Source organism: Juglans regia, chromosome 2 (genome assembly GCF_001411555.2).
Source record: "Juglans regia cultivar Chandler chromosome 2, Walnut 2.0, whole genome shotgun sequence".
In the NCBI taxonomy this organism is placed as follows: domain Eukaryota; kingdom Viridiplantae; phylum Streptophyta; class Magnoliopsida; order Fagales; family Juglandaceae; genus Juglans; species Juglans regia.
The window spans coordinates 37,206,220-37,228,062 of NC_049902.1; the positions used below are offsets into that span (position 1 = coordinate 37,206,220).

At 36.1% G+C, this 21,843-nt stretch overlaps 3 protein-coding genes across 6 annotated transcripts; 2 read left to right on the forward strand and 1 right to left on the reverse strand.

Annotated features, from left to right (window-relative positions):
• The first annotated feature begins 634 nt into the window (after positions 1-634).
• Positions 635-11,293, forward strand: LOC108985423 (pentatricopeptide repeat-containing protein At5g55840). 4 transcript variants are annotated; one of them, XM_018957728.2, is made up of 5 exons: positions 635-872; positions 952-4,369; positions 4,451-4,630; positions 4,713-4,901; positions 5,007-5,377. In XM_018957728.2, the coding sequence occupies exon 2, from the start codon at positions 960-962 to the stop codon at positions 4,221-4,223; it is 3,264 nt and encodes a 1,087-aa protein (XP_018813273.1). In that variant the 5' UTR covers positions 635-872; positions 952-959; the 3' UTR covers positions 4,224-4,369; positions 4,451-4,630; positions 4,713-4,901; positions 5,007-5,377. The 4 variants fall into 4 exon arrangements, with proteins under 4 accessions (XP_018813273.1, XP_018813289.1, XP_018813263.1 ...); XM_018957744.2 differs by lacking the exon at positions 5,007-5,377 and adding an exon at positions 11,283-11,293 and having other exon boundaries at positions 635-4,369; positions 4,713-4,806; XM_018957718.2 differs by having other exon boundaries at positions 635-4,369.
• LOC118347547 (protein NOI4-like) lies at positions 7,491-10,390 on the forward strand. The gene is made up of 3 exons (XM_035687262.1): positions 7,491-7,633; positions 9,366-9,545; positions 10,106-10,390. The coding sequence occupies exons 1-3, from the start codon at positions 7,628-7,630 to the stop codon at positions 10,148-10,150; spliced, it is 231 nt and encodes a 76-aa protein (XP_035543155.1). The 5' UTR covers positions 7,491-7,627; the 3' UTR covers positions 10,151-10,390.
• A 1,069-nt stretch (positions 11,294-12,362) lies between the features above and the next one.
• LOC108985452 (cellulose synthase-like protein E6) lies at positions 12,363-18,776 on the reverse strand. The gene is made up of 8 exons (XM_018957758.2): positions 18,384-18,776; positions 16,477-16,810; positions 15,914-16,054; positions 15,684-15,815; positions 14,352-14,564; positions 13,813-14,040; positions 13,356-13,703; positions 12,363-13,148 (listed from the first exon to the last, which is right to left on the reverse strand). The coding sequence occupies exons 1-8, from the start codon at positions 18,686-18,688 to the stop codon at positions 12,600-12,602; spliced, it is 2,250 nt and encodes a 749-aa protein (XP_018813303.1). The 5' UTR covers positions 18,689-18,776; the 3' UTR covers positions 12,363-12,599.
• Positions 18,777-21,843: the final 3,067 nt, after the last annotated feature.

Sequence of the window (21,843 nt, forward strand, 5' to 3'; positions counted from 1 at the left end):
ACTTGGGTTAAAAAAAAAAAAACCTACGCATGAAACAATGTCGTTTCATGCGTAGTTTATATATATATATTATAATATACATGGGCGAGGCAGGGTGGGTGTCACCCCCATCCAGCACTCGCCCCTGGACAGAGCGCCAGATGCAGGGCGGGTGGCCCCGCCCCCGCATCTGGCAGACGGGGTGGTCCGCCCCGCCACATGGGTGAGGGGCGGCAGCGGGTCGAGACAGCAGGGGCGGGGCCCCGTTGCCCGCCCCTAGGAGGGTGTGTGGGTTGTGTCGAGTGGGAAGGTTTTTGCTAAAAATAATGTTTGTATCGCTTTTCATTTTGGTCATTAGTTTTTACCGTTACTCTATTTAATTTTTTTAATAATTAAAGAAGTATTATTAATGTATTGATTTTTTTTTTAATTTTTTAAAAATATTTAAAAACCACTCTTTTACTAAGAATAATGCTAATATATTTTCTTATTTTGTCTTTTTATTATGATTGTTTGTATATTTAATTTTTTTATATAATTAAGAAAGTGATTATTAACGTTGGTATATTTTTTTAATTTTTTAAAAATATTTAAATATATTTAATAAAAAAAATAGAATTGACACTAGGGCGCACAGAATGGACAGAGGCGGCAGAGTAGTACCAGTCTGTGCCCACTCTTTTGCTGCGGCTTCGGCTGCTACAAGGAATATTTCTTTGCTAATGTCTTCGCGTTGGAGTTCTTCATCAGCCAAAATCTCTCTAATTTCCCGCAAAATATCAAAATTTAGACGTTTTTCTAGAAAAACATTGGTTTCTCTGGTTTTACCAGAGAAAGGTGTATACGCTCTTCTCGCGGCCAAAATAATGGTCTTCAGAGCACAGAAACCTGCGGTAACTCTCTCTCTCTCTCTCTAGTACACGTATATAGGTGCCTTTCGCATATTAAAGCTTTCGTATTGGGGAACAGCAGATTCAGAAATGGAGAAGAGCATTTATGCAATTCTTACCGTAGACCGTTGGGAGTCATTGAATCACATGGAATATAGGTTGGCTTCACTTAGACCTGTGCATGGGAAGCTGGCCTTGAAATTCCTCAACTGGGTCACCAAACAACCTGGTTTGGAACCCAAACATCTTACCCATATACTATGCGTCACAACCCACGTACTTGTTAGAGCTAGAATGTATGGCGCTGCCAAATCAATTTTGAGGCACTTAACCCAAACGGGTATTGGGCCAAATTCGGTTTTTGGTGCTTTCATGAACACATACCCTCTTTGCAAGGCAAGTCCTGCTGTTTTTGATCTTCTAATTAGGGTTTATGTTGGAGAAGGGATGGTTGGTGATGCTGTAGAGACTTTCAATTTGATGGGCTTTCGGGGATTTCAGCCGTCAGTGTTTACTTGTAATATGATTCTTGCCTCAATGGTGAAAGATCGGAGAGTTGGCTCAGCGTGGTCTCTTTTCAAGGAAATGCTTGGAAGGGAGGTTTGTCCCAATGTTGCTACTTTTAACATATTGATAAATGCATTATGTGTAGAAGGGAAGCTTAAAAAAGCAGGTTATCTGCTTACAAAGATGGAAGAGAGTGGTTACTTTCCAACTATAGTTACTTATAATACATTGCTCAATTGGTATTGTAAGAAGGGGATATACAAAGCTGCATTTGAACTGATTGATCATATGGGATCTAAGGGCATCAAAGCAGATGTTTGTACATATAATATGTTTCTTGATGATTTGTGCAGAAACAACAGAAGTGCAAAAGGTTATTTGCTGCTAAGAAAGATGAGGAAAAGGATGGTATATCCAAATGAAGTGACTTACAATACTCTGATTAATGGGTTTGTTAAGGAGGGAAAGATTGGAGTTGCTACACGGCTTTTGGATGAGATGTCATTGCTTGATCTTTCACCGAATTGCATTACTTACAATACTTTGGTCGATGGGCACTGTAGCAAGGGTAATTTTGAAGAAGCATTTAGACTTTTGGATTTGATGGAAGCTGGGGGTTTGCAACCTAATGATGTCAGTTATGGGACTCTATTAAATGGGCTGTGCAAGCAGGCCAAGTTTCACTTAGCAAGAAGTGTTCTAGAGAGAATAAGGACAAAGGGGTTAAAAGTAGGTTGTATTGCATACACAGCAGTGATTGATGGGTTATGCAAAAATGGGTTGCTTGATGAAGCTGTCCGGTTGTTCTATGAGGTGTTCACAGATTGTGTCAATCCTGATGCTATCACATTTTCAGTGCTTATAAACGGATTTTGCACAGTGGGGAAGTTAAGAAGCGCAAAGGAGATAATATGTAAAATGTATAAAGCCGGACTAGTACCAAACAGTATCATATACTCTACATTAGTTTATAATTTCTGCAAGATGGGAAATATTACAGAGGCTTTGAAAATCTATACAGCTATGAATCGCAATGGCCATGATGTAGACCATTTCACATGTAACATGTTGGTTGCTTCTTTATGTGGAGCTGGAAAACTTGTAGAGGCAGAAAATTTCATGCATCACATGAGCAGGGTTGGCCTTGGTCCTAACTCCGTCACTTTTGATTGCATTATAGATGGCTACGGAAGTTTGGGTGATGGGTTAAAAGCATTTTCTATGTTTGACGAAATGATTAAAGTAGGTCATCACCCAAGTCCATTCACATATGGGAGTTTATTGAAAGGACTATGCAAGGGTGGAAATCTTGGGGAGGCAAAGAGTTTTTTGAATAAACTCCACTTTATTCCCTCTGCTGTAGATACTGTTCTCTACAATACAATTCTTGCTGAGATATGTAAACTGGGGAATTTGCAGGAGGCAGTCGTCCTGCTTGATGATATGGTCCAGAATAGTGTGATGCCTGACAGTTATACGTACACCATTCTTCTTTCTGGGCTATGCAGGAAAGGCAAATTGGTTGCTGCTATCCTGTTGTCGGAGAAATTGATGGAAAAAGGAACTTTATGTCCAAATCTGGCGTTGTATACTTGTTTGGTTGATGGCCTTTTCAAGGGCGGCCAATCAAAGGCAGCTTTGTATCTTTATGAAGAGATGGAGAACAAAGGCCTGAACCCTGATACAATTGCACTTAATGCAGTTTTAGATGGATACTCGAGGATGGGAAAACTGGTTTGGGCAAATGACGTCTTTTCTAATATGATAAGCAGAAGTTTGTGTCCTAATTTGGCTACATATAATATTCTCTTGCATGGATATTCAAAGAAACAGATTTTAATAGCATGTTCTAGATTGTATGGTCTTATGATCAGGACAGGTTTTCTACCTGACAAATTAACATGCCATTCTCTTATTCTTGGGCTTAGCGAGTCTGGTATGTTGGACATTGGTATCAAAATGTTGAAAAAGATGACAATGGAAGGTGTTACAGCTGATCAGTGTACTTTTAACATGCTTATTACCAAGTGTTGTGAAACCGGTGATATGCAGAAAGCCTTTGATCTGGTTAATATAATGAACTATTTGGGAGTTCTTTCTGATGTAGATACCCAAAATGCCATCTTAAATGGACTGGTTAGAGCTTCATCTTTCCATGAATCCCATATTTTTCTGCATGACATGTTGGAAAGGGGTTTTACTCCTAATTGTGTGCAATATATCACACTAATTAATGGTATGTGTAGAGTGGGAGATGTACAAGGAGCATTCAAGCTAAAAGATGAGATGGAAGCACTAGGTATCTGTTCACGCGATGTTGCTGAGAGTGCTACGGTTAGAGGGCTTGCACGATGTGGGAAAATTGAGGAAGCCATGCTGCTTTTTAATTTCATGCTTCGGAGGCAACTCGTTCCAACTACTGCAACTTTTACATCTTTGATGCACGTGTTCTGCAAGGTTGCTAACCTCACAGAGGCTCTAAAGTTGAGGGGCATCATGGAACATTGTGGTATGAAGCTTGATGTTGCTGCCTATAATGTACTCGTTTCAGGCCACTGCACTAATGGTGATGTGGTGGCTGCATTTGAACTTTATGAAGAGATGAAACAAAGAGGACTCTGGCCCAACACCACCACCTATACTGTTCTCATTGATGCCATTTCAGCTGAAAACAATAATACTGGCAAGGGTGAAATACTTTTGAAGGACTTGCAGGAAAGAGGTTGGATTTCTTGCGTTTGGGGTGGAAGCACCCAACAATTAAATGAGGGTTTGACAATCGCCAAGGAGAAAATAAGTCTGTTAATGAAAAACAAAAGGAAGCGAAAGAAGGCCAAAAGCAAATAGGAAAAAGATGTAATTTGATTTGGTAAACGTCATAAACCTTTCTTCTGGAGGACCGGTGGATGAGGCTGACATTGGACTTCCGTTGCAATGGCAGTTGTGGTACCCATGATTCTGGTACCTTGAACTGCTTCAACCCCTATCTTCTGGTTCGTATATTTATAATCCTTCTGTTCCGTTTCTTTTTAAGTTGTTTCTCATTTTCTTACTTAGCTAATTATCCTTTTCAGGTGATATGTGCCATGCTTCATGCTTGATTATCGTGGGAGATACCCAGACATGATATAACTAAAGTTACTTCCAAAGGATATTTAGAAACAAAAAATCATCTTTACCTTTTTCAGATGTTATGTGAAGCAATGTGGGCATGACTTCATTTCTATAATATATGCATGCTTTCTCATCTAAAGGTTGTCTGCTCTGTTCCCAAATTCTGAGAATTTTTTTATATCTTAGTTTATATTAGTTTCTCACTAGTACTGCCAAAAACAGAACTAGAAGATGGAACCTAGCAACAGAGATTGTCAAGGCTGTCAAGCAACAAGGGCACATCACTTCACATGCTGCTGATGCGAGTTCATTTGGGGTGGGGTTCTTATTGAGCACTGTGCACTGTCTTGTGGTCCACTGATTGGAATGTTAGGACTAAAAAATCAGTGGCACATAGTAGCCGATCAATAAGTAATTCTCAAGACTGAGAATGCATATTTTTGTTACTGAAAAAACGTAATTATTGTCAATTTACCTTTTTTCCCTGTTAACTGATTTTTAAAATTTTTTTCCCAGGTCTCGGTTTTTGGAAGATGGGGATTACTTACAATAGAACAGATAGTAGCCCAAGAGAGGTGGATGAAACAACTTGATGGTGAAAGAAGCTGGCCTTTGAGGGAACCAGAATAGTGTTGTGTCTGAAATTTATTTATTTATTTATTTATCTGGCTGATGTCTTGTGTCTCAATCTCTCTTCAATCTGCACCCTATAATAATGGAGGCAGGAACTTGACTGTCGGATAATGTCTGAGAGGTACCGTTTTACAGAATACAATGCACTGCTGCTACGTGGCAGACAGTATCTAACAATTTATTCAGGGACGGACTTGCCATGGTGTGTCTAAACCATGGTTGTAGCACTATCCTAATCTTCCCATGTTTCTACCTTGTGCTGATGTCTAGATCCTAAATTCTCCTTGAACAACCACAGATTGGGTTTGCCAATGGACTTGTAGGAATTTCAAAGTCTTACTCGTGATTGTGCTTGGAGCTAATAACTTGTTCTCGCAAGTCTTGCAGTTTGGATGGGAGTTTTGCCTTCTTCATGTTAAGTCCTGCAGTTACCACTGCTGGGAAAATCTATAGCAACGTTGAGGCCGCCCAGACTCACTGCAGAACCGTAGTAACTTGGGAACAACGTTAGTTCCACATGAAGAAACCATGTTCCTTTCTTTTAGTCCAGTGTAAACTCAGTATGGATGTCAAAGGCAGAATTTGGAGATAGAAAGCCACATTTGTTTTTCGAAGTCTTAGAACTTCTCTAACTTCAAATCGTTGACAGCACCCGTCATTTCTGTTTTTCGGGGACCTTTCTAACCGACAAGAAGGTCCGAGCTAAACCCACCATCAATCTCCAAAGCATGGGTGTTCTCACACTAATTGACAATCACGATGACTCGGCGGCTAATATCGATCACGGTAGGCATATTTACTTCAGAACAGTCTATTAGAGGGAGAAGAGTTTGTCGATCTCTTGTGGTGAACACTCAAATGGAGAGACAAACTCAAATATATTTTGAGCATAGACAACCAATGCCAGCCATCGAAAGCAACGTGCAGTTCAAGTCATCAGAGTTTTGAGCAACATAAGACCGTTCATGGTTTTACTTTTAATGCGCAACAACCTCCAGTTCGAAGAAGCAATGTATATCTCTGTATATGTGGTAAAGATGGCATATAGTCTAGTTTGAATTAAAACATGAACTTAACTGGGATGAAATGTTTTGGAGAGAGAAAAGAGTGAAACATGAACCCAAGTTCGTCTTACAAATTGCTACTTGAGTTTTGCTACTTATCATCTTCACACACCATACACCATACATTTTTTATTTTTTAAAAACTTTTTTTTGGTTTGATTCTTCTTAAACTTATTGAATTATTCTATTCATCATTCATATACCACATATTTAGTAAGGAGCAATGTTACACAACCTCTCTAACCTCCACACACCACATTTTTTAAAATTTTAAAATTTTAAATGTTTTTAAGTTTATTTTTTTAAAACTAATTCAATTCTTCTGTTCATTATTCATATTAATATATTTGATAAAAGAAAAAAATAATAAAAATTAAAAATAATATGGTGTGTGGAGGTTGTGTAAATAGTAAGAAGTGTAATTTTTTTTTTTTTTATAAGAGAAAAAAAAATATGGTATATAGTGTGTAACAATGATGAATAGAATTTTTCTTGCTACTTAAGTCTAAAAACAACCATCAATCAAGTCAATTAGCACTTTAATTTGACCCCTTTTTCCATTTTTGGGGGGTTTTGGTCTATTTACTGCAATCATGAACCATCCAAACAGAGCAATAACCCTATCCCTTTTAACTCATGGATGATGACTCACCCACAAGTATGAAAAGTTGGATCGCCTCCATCATCTGACCAATATCTCCAAAAATCTTATTCATCATTTTTTATATATCACACTTTATTTTATTTTATTTTTATTTTTTAATCTTACCAAATAAGTGGTATACAGATAATAAGTAAGAGAATTCAATATGTTTAAAAAAAATAAAACTAAAAGATAAAAAAATTAATAAAAAATATGATGTGCTGAGATAATAAATAACAAATCTAATTTTAATACTTGTTAGCTCTATTGCTAAATGTTATTTTGCAGCATTTGTTTGAACTCTCAGACAAATTTAGTTTTCATTTACGTTGTTTAATTAATTAATTGAAGACATTGAAAAGCCAACCGCTCTTCAAGCATTGCCAGCAAATCAACGTGCTCCATGCCTCGCTGCAACCCAACAGCTTCTCCATGACTCCGTTTGTCCAGCTCACCACCCCGTTACGTTAACATATACATTTGTCTCTCCATGTCACGCCTGACGCTGAGTACCATTTGACGGCGACGTCATACCAGTATTATTTTTTCCTGTCAGAGTCAGAGTCAGACATCACGCCGTAAACCGTTGGCTTCAAAAATTCCTACGTTTCACAAGGTAATAAAGGCCCATTTCTGGCCCAACCCACAAATGTCATCATCATCACTTCCCCCCCGCCCCCCTTTCTCTCTCTCCAAGACTTTAAAAATTCTCTCTCTCTCTCTCTCTCTGGTTTTTCCCTTGCTTTATTGCTTTGTAGTCATTTTCTTTTCCCAGAAAGGTTCTTGCTGTGGAATTCATGTCGGTACGTCATCCCTCTCTCTAAAAATAGTAACTTTTTTTCCTTTTTGTATTTGGTTATCTGCGATGCTTATTCTCCTCGATTTATTAATGTTTTTGATCTATCCCAGCTTCCATTTCGGTCGGTGAAGATTGATAATGGATTCGATCTTCTTCTTCTTCTTTTTCTACGCAAATTTTGTTTTCATAATTTGTCATTACCATTGTTATTACAGAATATAAGCAATATCTATTGCTTACTCTGATTGTCTACCAGTTATGCTAGTTTCTTTAGCTACCGTTCTAGAATTATAAATCGATTGTTTGTGTTTTTAATTTCGATTAGCTGTGTATTCGATTTTCTTTTGTGACTTATTAGAAAATTTTAATAATTAAGACGACAAAATCGAGGATGGCATATAAGGATTGTGGGATTTTTTTATAGAGAAAATTGTGTTTACAGGAAAAGTTTTTTTTTTTTTTTCCTGGTATGTATTTCTACGTACCTTTGTGAAATTTTAAGTGTTTGAACAAATATATGAAAAAAGAAATGTCTATCCCAAATTGAGTTTGTTGATTACATTACTAGAAAATCTGTTTTGCCGTTTAGATTAGTTTGGTATGGATCTAAGATACTTCTGCGATATTATGCGAAGTAACTTTACAATCTAGCGAACCACATGAATTCACATCAATTTGTGTAATTATTTTTGTGTAATCACTTTGTGGCTGTAGCACTCCTCAATTATATAAGTCTGAATAGATATACAAGCAGTATTATGGCACTGACACTAGGTATTTGGGGAGAATTAGTTAATTTTAAAAAAACTCACTGAGTCACAGAGCTGAAGAAACCTTCGTCAAGTCAAATATGCTTTTACTCAAAAATCAAGCTAAATTGTGTGTAATGCTGAAATAAATGGGCTGGCAGTGGGATGACGCTGATGGATGCATTGAAGCAAACAAAAGTTCCAACCTAATAGAGTTTAGCTAATTAAGAACACGGATCTTTAGAATGAGGTGAATGTGCTAGTGTGGTTGGACACCCTACAAGGTGCATAAATCTGTAGCAACTCCATTCATTGTGTGATTGCCCAGCGGGGGGCTGAGGGGCCTAATGTCGAGAGAATGCCTTGTGCCAGTACACCTTATCTAAGAATGTCATGCGTTAAATTGCTCAAAGTCTTATGGCAGGATTATAGAGAAGTATCAGAGTTTATGATTGGCAAAGACTTGAGGGTGTCTAGAATCTTGGGATAAACTTTTTGATTAGTTTATCTGGTATAAATTATAATCTTTGCTCTTACTTCTAGATGGGTATGTTGAGTAGTTCACTGCTTTCTTGGAAATTATTGATGCAGATGCCTGTTCCAGCCTTTTGGGATTATAGCATAGATGTGGCTAACGCTTTCCCTGTTTTATTACATATGGAATCAGAGCCACTTAGGACAATTCATGTAATACGAGAGTACTATATGACATGGCTTTGAAGAGGATGCCGTGGATTTAAGATGGAGAGTTTTAACACCCCAGTCCCACATTGGGTATATGAATAACCCACTTAGAATGAATTTGTTATAAAGGTAGTCGTGGGTGCCAAGTTCTACATTGGCTACTTATTAGGTGAGCTGAGCTTTAAAAGTGATTATAGGGAAGTTTCTAATTGATTAGGTGAAATTGGGCTTTTCCTAGGTCGTTATAGACCACAACTATCAGAATCATAATAGACACCTTTTACCTTTCTGTTTCTCTAACAGGACAAGGGTCAGCCACTACCAAAATTTGGTGAATGGGATGTCAACGATCCTGCTTCGGCTGAGGGATTTACTGTGATTTTTAATAAGGCTAGGGATGAAAAGAAGACAGGTGGCAAACCAGAGTCACCAGGGAACGTTGATTCTCAAAAGCCTGGAGTGGATGCTGGCAAGCCTCAGGCTGTAAGATCCTATATAACTTCTTTTTCTCTGCCCCTTCTCTCTCTCTATACCTGAATACATAACTGAGGTATTATCGGCACTTTATATGAGTTTGATTAAATGTGATATATTTTTTCATTTTTTTATAGTAGCACAATTTTTATTTTAACTTTTTGAGAAGTTGATAGTAGCACAATTCTAGGATTGATAAATCTTGGCCATGTATCACATCCTGAGGGTCACTCAGAGGATTCCATTTCTGTAGGAGTTCTAAGCCATTTAAAAAAAAAAAAAATCAGGACGAGGGGAGAAAGACTGATATTTAGGTTCAATAAGTAAACAAGAGTAAAAGAAAAAAAAAAGGCTTTACCAATTGAAAGAACCATCTGTAGTTCTAATATCATCTTGCGAGGTGCATTTATATGGTTTTGTATGAAAAGATTGTGCTATTCCCGTCCCTCCGAATTAAATCTATTTACCTTTTTTATAACTAGAATTGGAAAAATATACGAGACTGAAGATCTGTCATTTCTACCACCCACTTTTATAAGCTGATTTGTGATATGTGGATTGATTTTCAGAAAAAATGGTTTTGCTGCATTCAAGACCCACCTACACACTCCTGATAAGGTTCTTTCTCTGTAAGAGTTAAACATAAGAGCATGTTTTCTGTAACTAGCTCCACCATATTGCCCAAAGAAGATGGGAGCTGTAGAGCCATGATGGGCCCTGTTGGAATTTAGTGTGTGTGCTGTTAAACGATTTGTGGTGAGGAAATAGGTAAAGAAGACAAACGCTTATTGTATTTATATGTATTGATGTTGTGGTTTATTAATTAGAAGGCGAGCTATTTCATTTTCTTCTCCTATGTGCCTTGTATTATCATGTTAGAGCTACAGAGCTTTGCTTGTGGCATCTTTTCTCTTGTTATTGGTATCATGAGATTGCCCTCATTTATGGCATGAACTTCGTTGGGACAGCACAAAATACTGACAGCAGAAGATTATCGTGCGATGATCAACAGCTAGCCTTGGGGAAATAATGGAAAGGAGAAATATGAAACTCCAAACGTCCCTTATTATGTTTACATTGTGGTTAGAGTTAAAAGTGGAAATTCCAAGGGGTTGGCCCGAGTGGTTAAAACCTCGGTCTTGTGGTATAGCTCCTCAAGGTCGGAGGTTCGATACCTCACAGGTGCAAACAATTCTTTAGAGCCACACCTCCCGGCGAAGCCAGTGACTTACCCAGTTCTGTGTATGGAAAACTTCTGAGGGTGTGGTGCACGAGACTGGAATTTATTTTGTAGAGATGGGTCCAAAGGTCCCTGTCTTGGAGAGGTTTCCCATAAAAATAAAATAAATAAAAGTGGAAGAAGAGGGAAAATATAATCATAGTTTTAGCATAACAAAGAGTAGGACTAACTTGCTTCCCTTTTTCTTTTTGAGTTTCGGGAATAATATGAGACTCGCATCTATGAATCGAAATTGAGCATTCATAAAATTCCAAAAAAAGTTCTAAACTCAAAAAAAAAAAAAAAAAAAAAATCGTTTCAAAGAGTCATTAATTTGGAGTCGAATATCAGTAACATCTAAAAGTGTGCTCATGTGAATCAAGTAACGGTTCTCCCAAAATTATGAATATGTTTCTATTATATATCCGCTATAAACTTGAAAGTGGCTCAACAGTTCTTTAAGCTAGCTAGCAGTAACTTTGCTTCTTCGAACGATCCAAGTTAATGCATATGATCACTAACAGAAGGAGATCGGGAGGACGTGCCCAAGACCATGAATACGTTAGTTATCAGAAGGAGGATTATAGCCCTTTTTTCTTTGCAATCATGCGTTGGCTCCAATATATATAGTAAATCTCTATGCATGTACTTACTCATCAGGAAAAGAAGAGAATAATATGTGTAAATCTCTATTCATAAGGATATATACGGATCATCACGCTAAAATCTCTATATATAAATGAATTTCTTTAAAAAAAAAAAGAAAAAAAGAACGGTATCTTAATTTGATTGATTCCCTCCATTTATAGCAGAGGAAAATTGTGATCACAACCCGACACTTAGAGGATACATATAAATTATAAAAATCAGAACCCAAGCGTCAAAAGGACACTCAACCTAAAAAAAGACATTTTTACCTAAATCAAAACAAACCAAATACGTGGTTACCTATATATACATGTACTTACTCATCAGGAAAAAAGGAGAATAATATGTGTAAATCCTGCATGAGTCTTTAAAAAAAAAAAAAAAAAAGTAAAATCCATATGACAATTAAAATTTTAATTTTAATTTTTTACAACAGTGGATTTTACTTTCTTAAAAGGACTTTTACGAAACTGATATGTCATATCTCCTGAACTAATATATAGCAAGTGAACATGAAAGTTCCATCTCCTTTTTGAAAGAGATGGTGGTGGGCCTAGACTCCTAGTTGCCCATGATTGCGGGTACGTAGCAACTACCCAATTGTAGAGTCATCCGTGACGAATTTTGTATAGGCTGATTGGTCTAAACAAAAAGGGTCAATCAACAATGGAGACTAATCACATCACCAAAGGAGCTCTCAGTCATTGCTTAACTCGTCAGCAGCATCTGGAGATAGAAATAAGATTCCCTCTTAAAGGCCATGGTTCATTGTATTTGATACCTATAAATAGAAGAGGAATGCTAGTGCTACTACTCTTTTTATCTTTAATTCTGTCTTCTTCAATCACATTCATAATTTTAAAGTTGTTGATATATAAAACCACTGTTACAGCTAAGAGTCTAAAAGATACACACTTGATTGGCTTTGATCTCTGTTAAGATAATCATGATGCAATTAATGATAATAAATCAGTAGTGTCGATCACCATTAATGTTGATTCCAACTACATACAGTACAGGGGTCCGCCGTGTAGTACATATATATATATATATATATATATATGTCTATCCAATATTAGCAAGTGTAGTGATTGGATATGAATGACAAGATTCAACATTGTTCTAGAATTATAAAACAGTAAACAGCTACCCCGTGACTGACTTACATTACATTATGGCCTATAGGAAAGTTGCATCTATATGATAGGCACCAAACAAGCCAGTGAAGCTAAAAGAATCGAGTTGAATAAAACAGAGGATGGGATACGGCCCTTATCACGGCGGGTGAAGAGTGCTTGGTACACTGGAATATTGAGCATCACAAGTAGCACCACAAGAATTATCTGTACGATCAACTGGTCTAACGCCTTCAAGTACTCCAAATCCATAATAGCCTTTTTAATTCCCCCAATTAAGCTGAACAGATTTAGCATTGCCAATGTTGCCATAACGGTAAACATGATAGATGAGCTTCCGAACTCTATGATCTCTTGATCGTACCTCTTTGATACATCCTCTGTCATCACCTTGTCTGTGAGTGCAAATGTTGTTTGAGACAGTCCTAACGTTCTGGTAATGGTGTCAATGAACGCGAAAAAGTATGCCGTAGTCCTTCGGATCACCCAAATTCGTTGAGAGTTCCACCAAGCTTCGAGTGTATCCCCAGAACACAGGGCCTCAGCGATGCTGCATGTATTCCTAGCTAGAAAAACGTATGCAAAAGGCAGGAACCATAGGCTTTTAACCTGGAATAATAAAGAAGAATAAGTACGTATGCATACAGAAGGCAGTACTGCGTCAATATATCTGAGTGGCATTAATGGAGATGCATATATAGCACAGATATCTCTAAAATCCATCAACTCTAGCTTTGCTTCTTTGACATGCAGTTGAAACATAGTATGCATAGATATATCTCTAGCATAAGAATAGAAAGGCAAAGAGAGATAAACCTGGGGGAATAAGGGAATGCCACGCAGCAAGCAGAGAGGAGGAACGATCACATAATAGAGTACTGGCAAGGAAATTGGAGCCCACAAAAGATAGATGCAATATCCCATCTGGGCACCCAATTTTATCTTCCCACGTCCATATATGAAGGGGCAATACTTGGAGAAGAATACCTGAAACATGCCTTCGGACCACCTCTTGTGTTGAATAAGAGCTATATCTAAGGTTGTTGGGGCAACACCCAAGAAGGCCTTCCTATCTGGATTATAATAGAGTGATTTCCAACCCCTGCATTGGATGGTCAAGCCAGTTACAATGTCTTCCACTGGGCACCCATATATCAGCCCTATCTGCAAATTCATAATCATATATTTTCAAGATTAGAATTAAGCTAATTATTCCACATCAACAAACACACACATACACGCACAGGCACCCAGAGATGAGGGAAATCATCACCTTTTTCCCCCATTGCGTGTCCTTTTCATGGCTACAATTAGCTAGGACTTTTGATGCTTCTTCCAATTCATTAACAGTTTTATCCGAATTCTTTTCTCCTTCAGTACTGTTCCAATCTCCTCTATAATCCTTGGAGTGCACCTTTCCACACAGACTCTCTCTTCGATGGAAACATCCAGTGCCACAATACAATGCCGCTTCATATCCACCCAAACCCGGAAGCTCAAACTTCATAGATATATAAAACAAAGAGTTTATAGTTGTTCAGTCCACCACATGATCACGTGCATGTACCCTTTTGTTATAGAAAATGAAAGGCCTAGCTAGCATGTATAAAAGTATTAAAGTAATACTATATACAGTCGAGTTGTGAATATATAAGCGTCGTACAGTCGTTTTGAAAAATAATAGTCTCTTATTAAAAATGTAAAATTTTTTTTTTTCATATAAGTCTCGTATTTATTCATTTTTTTCAAATTGATTGTACGACACTTGTACATTCATGATTGATTGCAACTATCATTTCTCAAAGTACCCACCTTATTGACTGTAGAAGAAGAAGCTGAATAAATATCATTCTTGGTTATATTGTCATAATTTTGTGGATGTTGCACGAAAGCAATCTCGTTGCCTTTCCTTTCATCCATGAAAAAACATAGCGCTTCTCGTACTGCATCTGCATCATTTGCATACATGTCACAGTCCAGGCTGAGGATGAAGGGAGCATTGCTAATCTTTGCCGACACTCTTAACTGCTCATTTCAAATGATAATCTCTTCAAAATACTAGCTAAAACTCAGTTATATTTTTAAACGGACATGGTATGATCACAAGAGCATATATGAAAACTTTAGAAATACTTAATTTAGGCCTTGTTTGTTTTTCAAAAACATCTCATCTCATCTCATCTCATCTCACCTCATCATTACAACTTTTTCAAATCCCCACACAAAATAAAATAAACAATTCAACTTTTTCAAATCCCAAAACAATAATAATATTAAAAAATATATTTTAACAATATTTTATTCAATTTTTTAACTTTAATCTCAACTTATCTCATCTCATCTCATCTCATCTCTGAAAACAAACGGGTCCTAAGAGATTATACAAAAAGAAAAATGCTACTTTATCCACTCAATTTATCCTGTCATTTTGATACATCATGTATTTTAATTTTTTTTTACTTAATAGTTAAGGAAGTGACTATTATTGCATTGATATTTTTTTAAAAATGTTTTAAAATGATAAAAAAAAAAATATGAAGAAAAAATTGGAAAAAAATGAAAATAAAATTTTGGCCTAGCGGTCACTTAATGGAGCGGGCTGCTCTAGGCAACAGAATAGCACCGTTCATACAAAAATAATTTCACAAATTAAAATGATTTGATATGGATTGTCAGATTATAAATTTATTTTTATTATAAAATATATCTGATAAATCAATGAAGCCACGTTAGTTTGTAAATTATGAGTAATGTTACATACAGTCGTTGAATGTGTAAATACCGTGCAGTCGCTTTAAAAAAGAATAGGATCTACAATTAAAAAATTAATTTTTTTTTCATATAAATTTCATATTTATTTATTTATTTCAAAATGATTAATGTGCGATATTTGTACATTCATAATTGCAATTATTTTTTTATTTTTTTAATAATAACTTTATGACCGTAGAATTCTGTGAATTCTAAACAAACCTCGTCTTACTCTTTTCAGCAACCTTTTTATGTTGATGATAAGAGTTTTTTTTTTCTTTCTCGGCATTAACGTACGTCGGAGAGAAATTGAAAAACGTGTCGTGCGATGTAAAATTCCAGCAAGGGTAATGCTTATATGCATGCATGCATGTAGAGTAGCCGAAAGCTTACGAGTGCATTCAGAGCTCCGGCTTTGAAGTTATGGGGCCACTGGGGTCTCTTTTCTCGTGCCATGTATACCACCATTGGCAGTCGCCCTCCATCAATATCCACGGCATTTTTGTCTCTTCCATCAATCATTATCTTTTAATGAAAAAACAAAGCCAAAAATAATGTCCTAAATATATCCATCTTGTAACATATATATATGCATGAGCTAGCCAGACGACACAAGAACTTACCTGTACAATTGACTGGTGATCCTGCTTCGTTGCGTTGGAGTTCCACTCTGAAAACCCTTTGTGTTGGTCCCTTATTTCTTTTGGAATCATGCCCGTTTCAACAGTTGAGTCGATGCGATTTTTCATTTCTTCATATAGTTTCTTTAAAGCAATTGAATAGATTTTCATGTTGTCAAGAATATATAGTCGAAAAAATCGAAAAGCTATTGATTGATATCATTAAATCTAATTATATTCCATCATGATTTTAATTTATCTGATATCGAACGATTGAGAATTACACAAAATATAATAAATATATTTTTACTTGATATCATATTAAAAAAATTATGAAACTTAGATAATCTTAAAAGCATGCAGGATGAATGGGTTGGATACTATACATAATATAATTTCCAAGAATAATTTCCGTTTTAATCCCGCTAGCTTTTTTGTTGTTGTTTGGATAGTGATATGAGATTGAGATATTTCTCAGTCCAAACACTCTTTAATCCTGCTAGCTAGCCATCCTGATCAGCAATTGGGATATATATATCGCTATATATGTATATGTACGTATGTACCTTGATAGCCAACCATTCTGGAACAATATTGATGGAGAGGTCATGTTGCGAGTTGGAGGCCAAGTGGTTGGCAAAGTAGGCTGCGGGGGACCTTGGTTCGACCCTGAACTTTTTGCAAAAGGGTATCCAATGCTTAGAGAAGGTAGAGGCCTCAAGGAGTGCATAGAATGTCAGTTCTGAGCCACCATCATCGGAAATATAAACGCTCAACTTCTCCGGTGGATAATTGTAGGACATGGCCGATAACACCGTGTTTATCACCATTGTTGGCGGCTCCATCTTCGGGTCTGCCGTGCACACCATTATGTCAACTCCCGGTAACTTCTCTTCGTATCTGTACGCGCGCGCGCGGGGTCATAACACGATATTAATTGTAACTTCATGCAGGGGCGGACCTACCCCCCATTTTTCAAAAATATACTCTGTTTTTTTTTTAAATATTTTAAAAAAACTCATTTAGTACTTAGTTATCTAATTTTTTTTTTAATTTTTTCATAATTATACTTATTTTTTGTCATTAATAAAACCTCACATTCTTTTTTTTTTTTTCATCTCATAATTTTTTTTTCCATCTCATAAGAGGCAATAAAATATCTTAATTTTTTTTATAAGCTATTTGGTAAATTTATAATCTCATTTTTTCTATTTATTTACACTTTTCCTTTTAAATCTTCCACTAGCTAGTTTGTTTGGATTAGCTTTGTTAATAAGTACATATATACTACCATCAAGTTAACAATTAGGAGTGAATGTAATAAATCTTGCATAGTTATTTCTATCTATATTATAGAGATTTTACAATATTCAAACTTAGATTCAACAAAAAGATTTATCTTTGTTTACTTAATTTTTATCATTTACTTCGAAAAATCTTACATCATTATTTCTATCTTAATTTTTATCTTTCACTTGAGTCCGATTGAGCTCAAGTGAGAAGTTTAGATGGGTGATTTTAATAATTTAATTTGTTCCTAGATAATAATCTTATATGGTTAATATTAAATATCGGTGACACACTTTACTATCTTAAATATTAATTACTATTCACCTCTATATGCGACATACTTTGCTAATTGTTCCCCACACGTAAAATCCTAGGTCCGCCCCTGATTTCTTGCATGAGATTTTTTAATAGAAAAAATCAAATTATAAGTAATTTTACACATTAATACACACACTCATTCAATATGATTGGTCATAAAGTAAATTTTATTAAAAAAAATATTAATTTAAATTTAAAATATAAAGATAATAATATTAATATATAGATTAGTACGTAAATTTATTTGTACATGATAAAACTCTTTTTAATAATCATGGGTCCATGCAGAACCCAACGATCTCGATCATCTCGACTCTCAACCTTCGAGGCGTAGTCAACATGATGATGCATGTGCACGCATACAAGCATGTACCATATATAAATGCCTTAATTAAACTGGTTAGATATATGGATAGAGATATACAGGACCAAATTATTAATTTCAGAAAATCAAATAGCATCTCCTTCATTCGATATATAAGAAAATTATTTATTTATGACTAATTAATTTCAGTAAAATAATTATTTATAATTAAAATTAATTATAGATAATCTTTTCATTACAATAAGTTTATTATAAAAATTCGTTTTTCTCGTAACGGATCCCATACTTCTACGAGTACCTGAATTTCTACGAGTCTGCTAAAATTTATGTGGTGTACGTACCTGTAGGTTGTATTCCATACATACATACATATATACATACATACATACATATATACATACATATATATATATAATATATTTTATATATATATATATATATATAATGTTTCCCTCCATTCAAAACGATATTAAAGCCAAAACCTTGCTGCTCATGTTTATTATGATCAATTAGTTCATGAGAGCGAGAGAGAGAGCTAACCTATGTGAGAGTCTGTCTTTGAAAGGGTAACGGTAAACAACGTTGCATCGAACAGACTGAGTGAAGATCCAGAACAAACTGAAACATACGTCCGCCAAGAACAGTCCAATCCAAGCCCATCTCCCTTGATCATGAGCTGATCTTGGGAGATGTGACAACCTGTAAACCCATATCAAACATATACCCACAACTACTGTGGACGCGAACAGCCTGTATGCGCCTCTGAATCGTGCTTCTTTCGTCTCGAACAAAGCAAGTGCGGCCTCTTCATCTTCTTCAGTACCTCCCTTACCCATACGGACCATATCTTCTCTCTATCTGCAGTACTGGTGTGTGTGTGGTGTTTGTTGCCGGGTCAACCTTACGCCTACGCTAGTTCTCACAAATCAAGTCCAATTTTAGACGCACGGCTAGCTTTAATGGGCTTCGGAGAAAAAAACAAAAAATGACAAAAGTATTTTGTCCGATAGCTATGTGCGTGTCAGAAAATTCTTCAGAAAAATCCTTATTTAGTAGAAAAACTAGTGTTATCTTTTTATTTTCTGGTGGAACAGTGGCCACCACTCCGTTGATAAACTATTATACATCAAAAGAAGAGATAAATTTATTTATTTAGATTGAATTTATATCTTAAGATCATGAGTACGTACCTGGTCAATTAATTTCTTGTGTTGCAGATTTATAATCTCTTCTATATATATATATATAAGCCAAACAAATTAATGAATTAACTAAAAAACGTCAGGATCGAAGAAAAATCATAAATAGTTATAAATGTAATTAAATAAATAATTTTGGATTAGGCCGACCGGCCAAGTCTTTGGATGGCTTCAGCAAACCTGCCTTCAATCTTTCATGCTTGATTTTTTTATCAGTACTGCAGGCACACGTGCATGCACTGATAATTGAAAACAAAAAGACAACGGTATTTCACTTTTCGCTTAAAAAGAACAGTCAAGATCGATATCACAATTTGAAATTTCATAATAATTTGGCAATTCGATCTCAACCACATGATGCACTTCGAATTGACCCTGATGAACTTGGCTTTCCTGTTTTGCCTTTTGGAAGTCACTTTCTTTTGTAGTACTACTACCATGCGTGCACTCACGTACGTACTTGGACGTTGCCATGTTCTGTTCGATCGATGGAACTTAATTGCATGTAGGTGATGGTGGGAAAGAAATATATATAATTGAAGAGTGATCTGCGTAAGGGGCGACCCTATGGGGCGGGGCCACCCTTCCCCACACCCCGCCCCACATGGGGCGGGGGATGGGGGGGTTTTTACCTCCTCCCCCGAGATGCGGGGGCGGGGTCCGGGGCAGATTCTCAATCTGTCCTGTCTCTTTTCAATTAAAAAAAATATTATATTTATTTTATTTAAAAATTATTTATAAGTACAAAAATAATTAAAAATATATTTTTAAATTTGTTAGTACATATTTTGTATAAATTGTAGTGTATTAATTTTTAAACTATATAATTTTTAAATTTGTCAATACATATTTTGTAAACAAGTCTAACAAATTGTAATATATATTTATATATATATAATTTGTAAAATATAAATATATATTTATGTTATATACATATATATATATATATATATATATAAATGAGGGTGAGAGAAATGTGAAGTTTGAGTTGGGCCCTTCCCGTCATTCACCTACGCTAAAAGCTCTAGATGCAAAATGGTGGGCTCCGCCTCCGTATGGGTGAAGTGGGGTTGCTTATCCCGCCATACGGAGACAGAGCATAACGGCAGCGAAATGGAGGTAGCGGGGTGGGGGCCTCGTTGCCCACCCCTAATCTGCAGCTTTAATTTGGCTGATCATGAGGCTAATATATGGAGCTAGCTAGCCTTGCACGTACAGTCATGCATGTGATCGAACTCACAAGTGGGGCTTTACTGGCTAGCTAGGCTGATGTGTCGGGCCCTCAGTACGACAGTAGGCACAAAACAAATCAACAGATGACACAGGCCAGTTGTAGCCTTGCTAGCTGATTATACAGTTTAGTATACTGATGCCTCAGATTCGATATCGATCAGTGTCGGTGATATCCGGGAATTGGCTGATCACTGCATGCTGCAGGCCACTGCCATTTCAATTATATTTGAGGAGATAAAAAGGAAGAAAGATCAGGATGTTGGACCTCGTCATGTACGTACGCGTGGCCGGGGTTTCCGGCAGATGTTCGTCAATCGGCCCACGCCTCGGCCATCTTTCTAAAAAGCACAGCTCCATACCATTTGGGCTGTCGATAACAATAAATAAATGCATGATTGCGATTCTAAAGTAATAGATAGTGAATTTAGATAAGAATAGATAATTTTAAATGAAAGTTATAAGTTAAATAAAATATTATTATAATAATATTTTTTAATATTATTATTATTTTAAAATTTAAAAAAATTAAATTATTTATTATATTTTATATATGAATTTAAGAAAATTATAATGATAATCAAATGAAATGAAATCCAAACTAAAGAGTTATTTTTCTATTAAACGATTAGGATTTGACCTTTCAATCTACAACTTATCTATGTATGTATAAGTACTAGTAAATGGGCAGCGTTCAAGGCCACCTTGCATTAGGAGTGAAAATTGAAGGCATCAGTGCGGTTTTGGTCTAAAATTAAAATCGTACCGATTCTTTAAAATGATATAAATCTCGATCAAAACTGGCTGGTGAAGGGAGAGAAAACAGTCGATATCGATCTCGACGTAACTACGATCGGTTCGTCGGCATCTTCGGTTGCGACAAAGGTGACCCTGTCCCTGGGTGTGAAGCCTCAGTGTGAGAGAGAGAGAGAGAGAGAGAGAGAGAAGAAGGAGAAACGAGGAAGAAAATGTGCTGGGATTGTAAACCCTAAAGGCAAATGGCGTCGTTTGGCTTTTATGTTTTTTTTTCAAATATTAAGTCTTAAAATGACGTTGTTTCACTTACTTAAGTAAAATGACGTTGTTTTATATATGTATAATTTTAAAAAAAACATTTTATTAGTTTAGTCAGTTCAACGATCCGGCCTAGGATCAAACCGGGACCGAACTACTAGACATCAGTTTTTGACAAATTCAACCGCTGGCCGACCGATTCTATGTAGGTTTCGGCCGGATCCAAGCTCCAGCGGCCGGTATGGGTCGGTCTCAGTCGATTCTCCAGTTTCTTGTACAATCCTACCTTGCATGTAGCAACCGGTTGGAGAAAAAAAAAACTTCAAGAAAGTAAAATCTTTTCATATAAACAGATTATAGTAGCAATTCATCCAAAAAATATCAAAATTAAATAAAATCTTCTAAATAAGAATACATCATCATTTCATAACAACTTATCCAAAAAGTGTCACAAAATTAGTTCTTCAGAGACAAATTCTGAACCGCGTATACAACGCAAAAGTTTTTTTACGTTAACAAAAAAAAATTAAAAAAGTGGTATTTGTTTTCTTCCATAT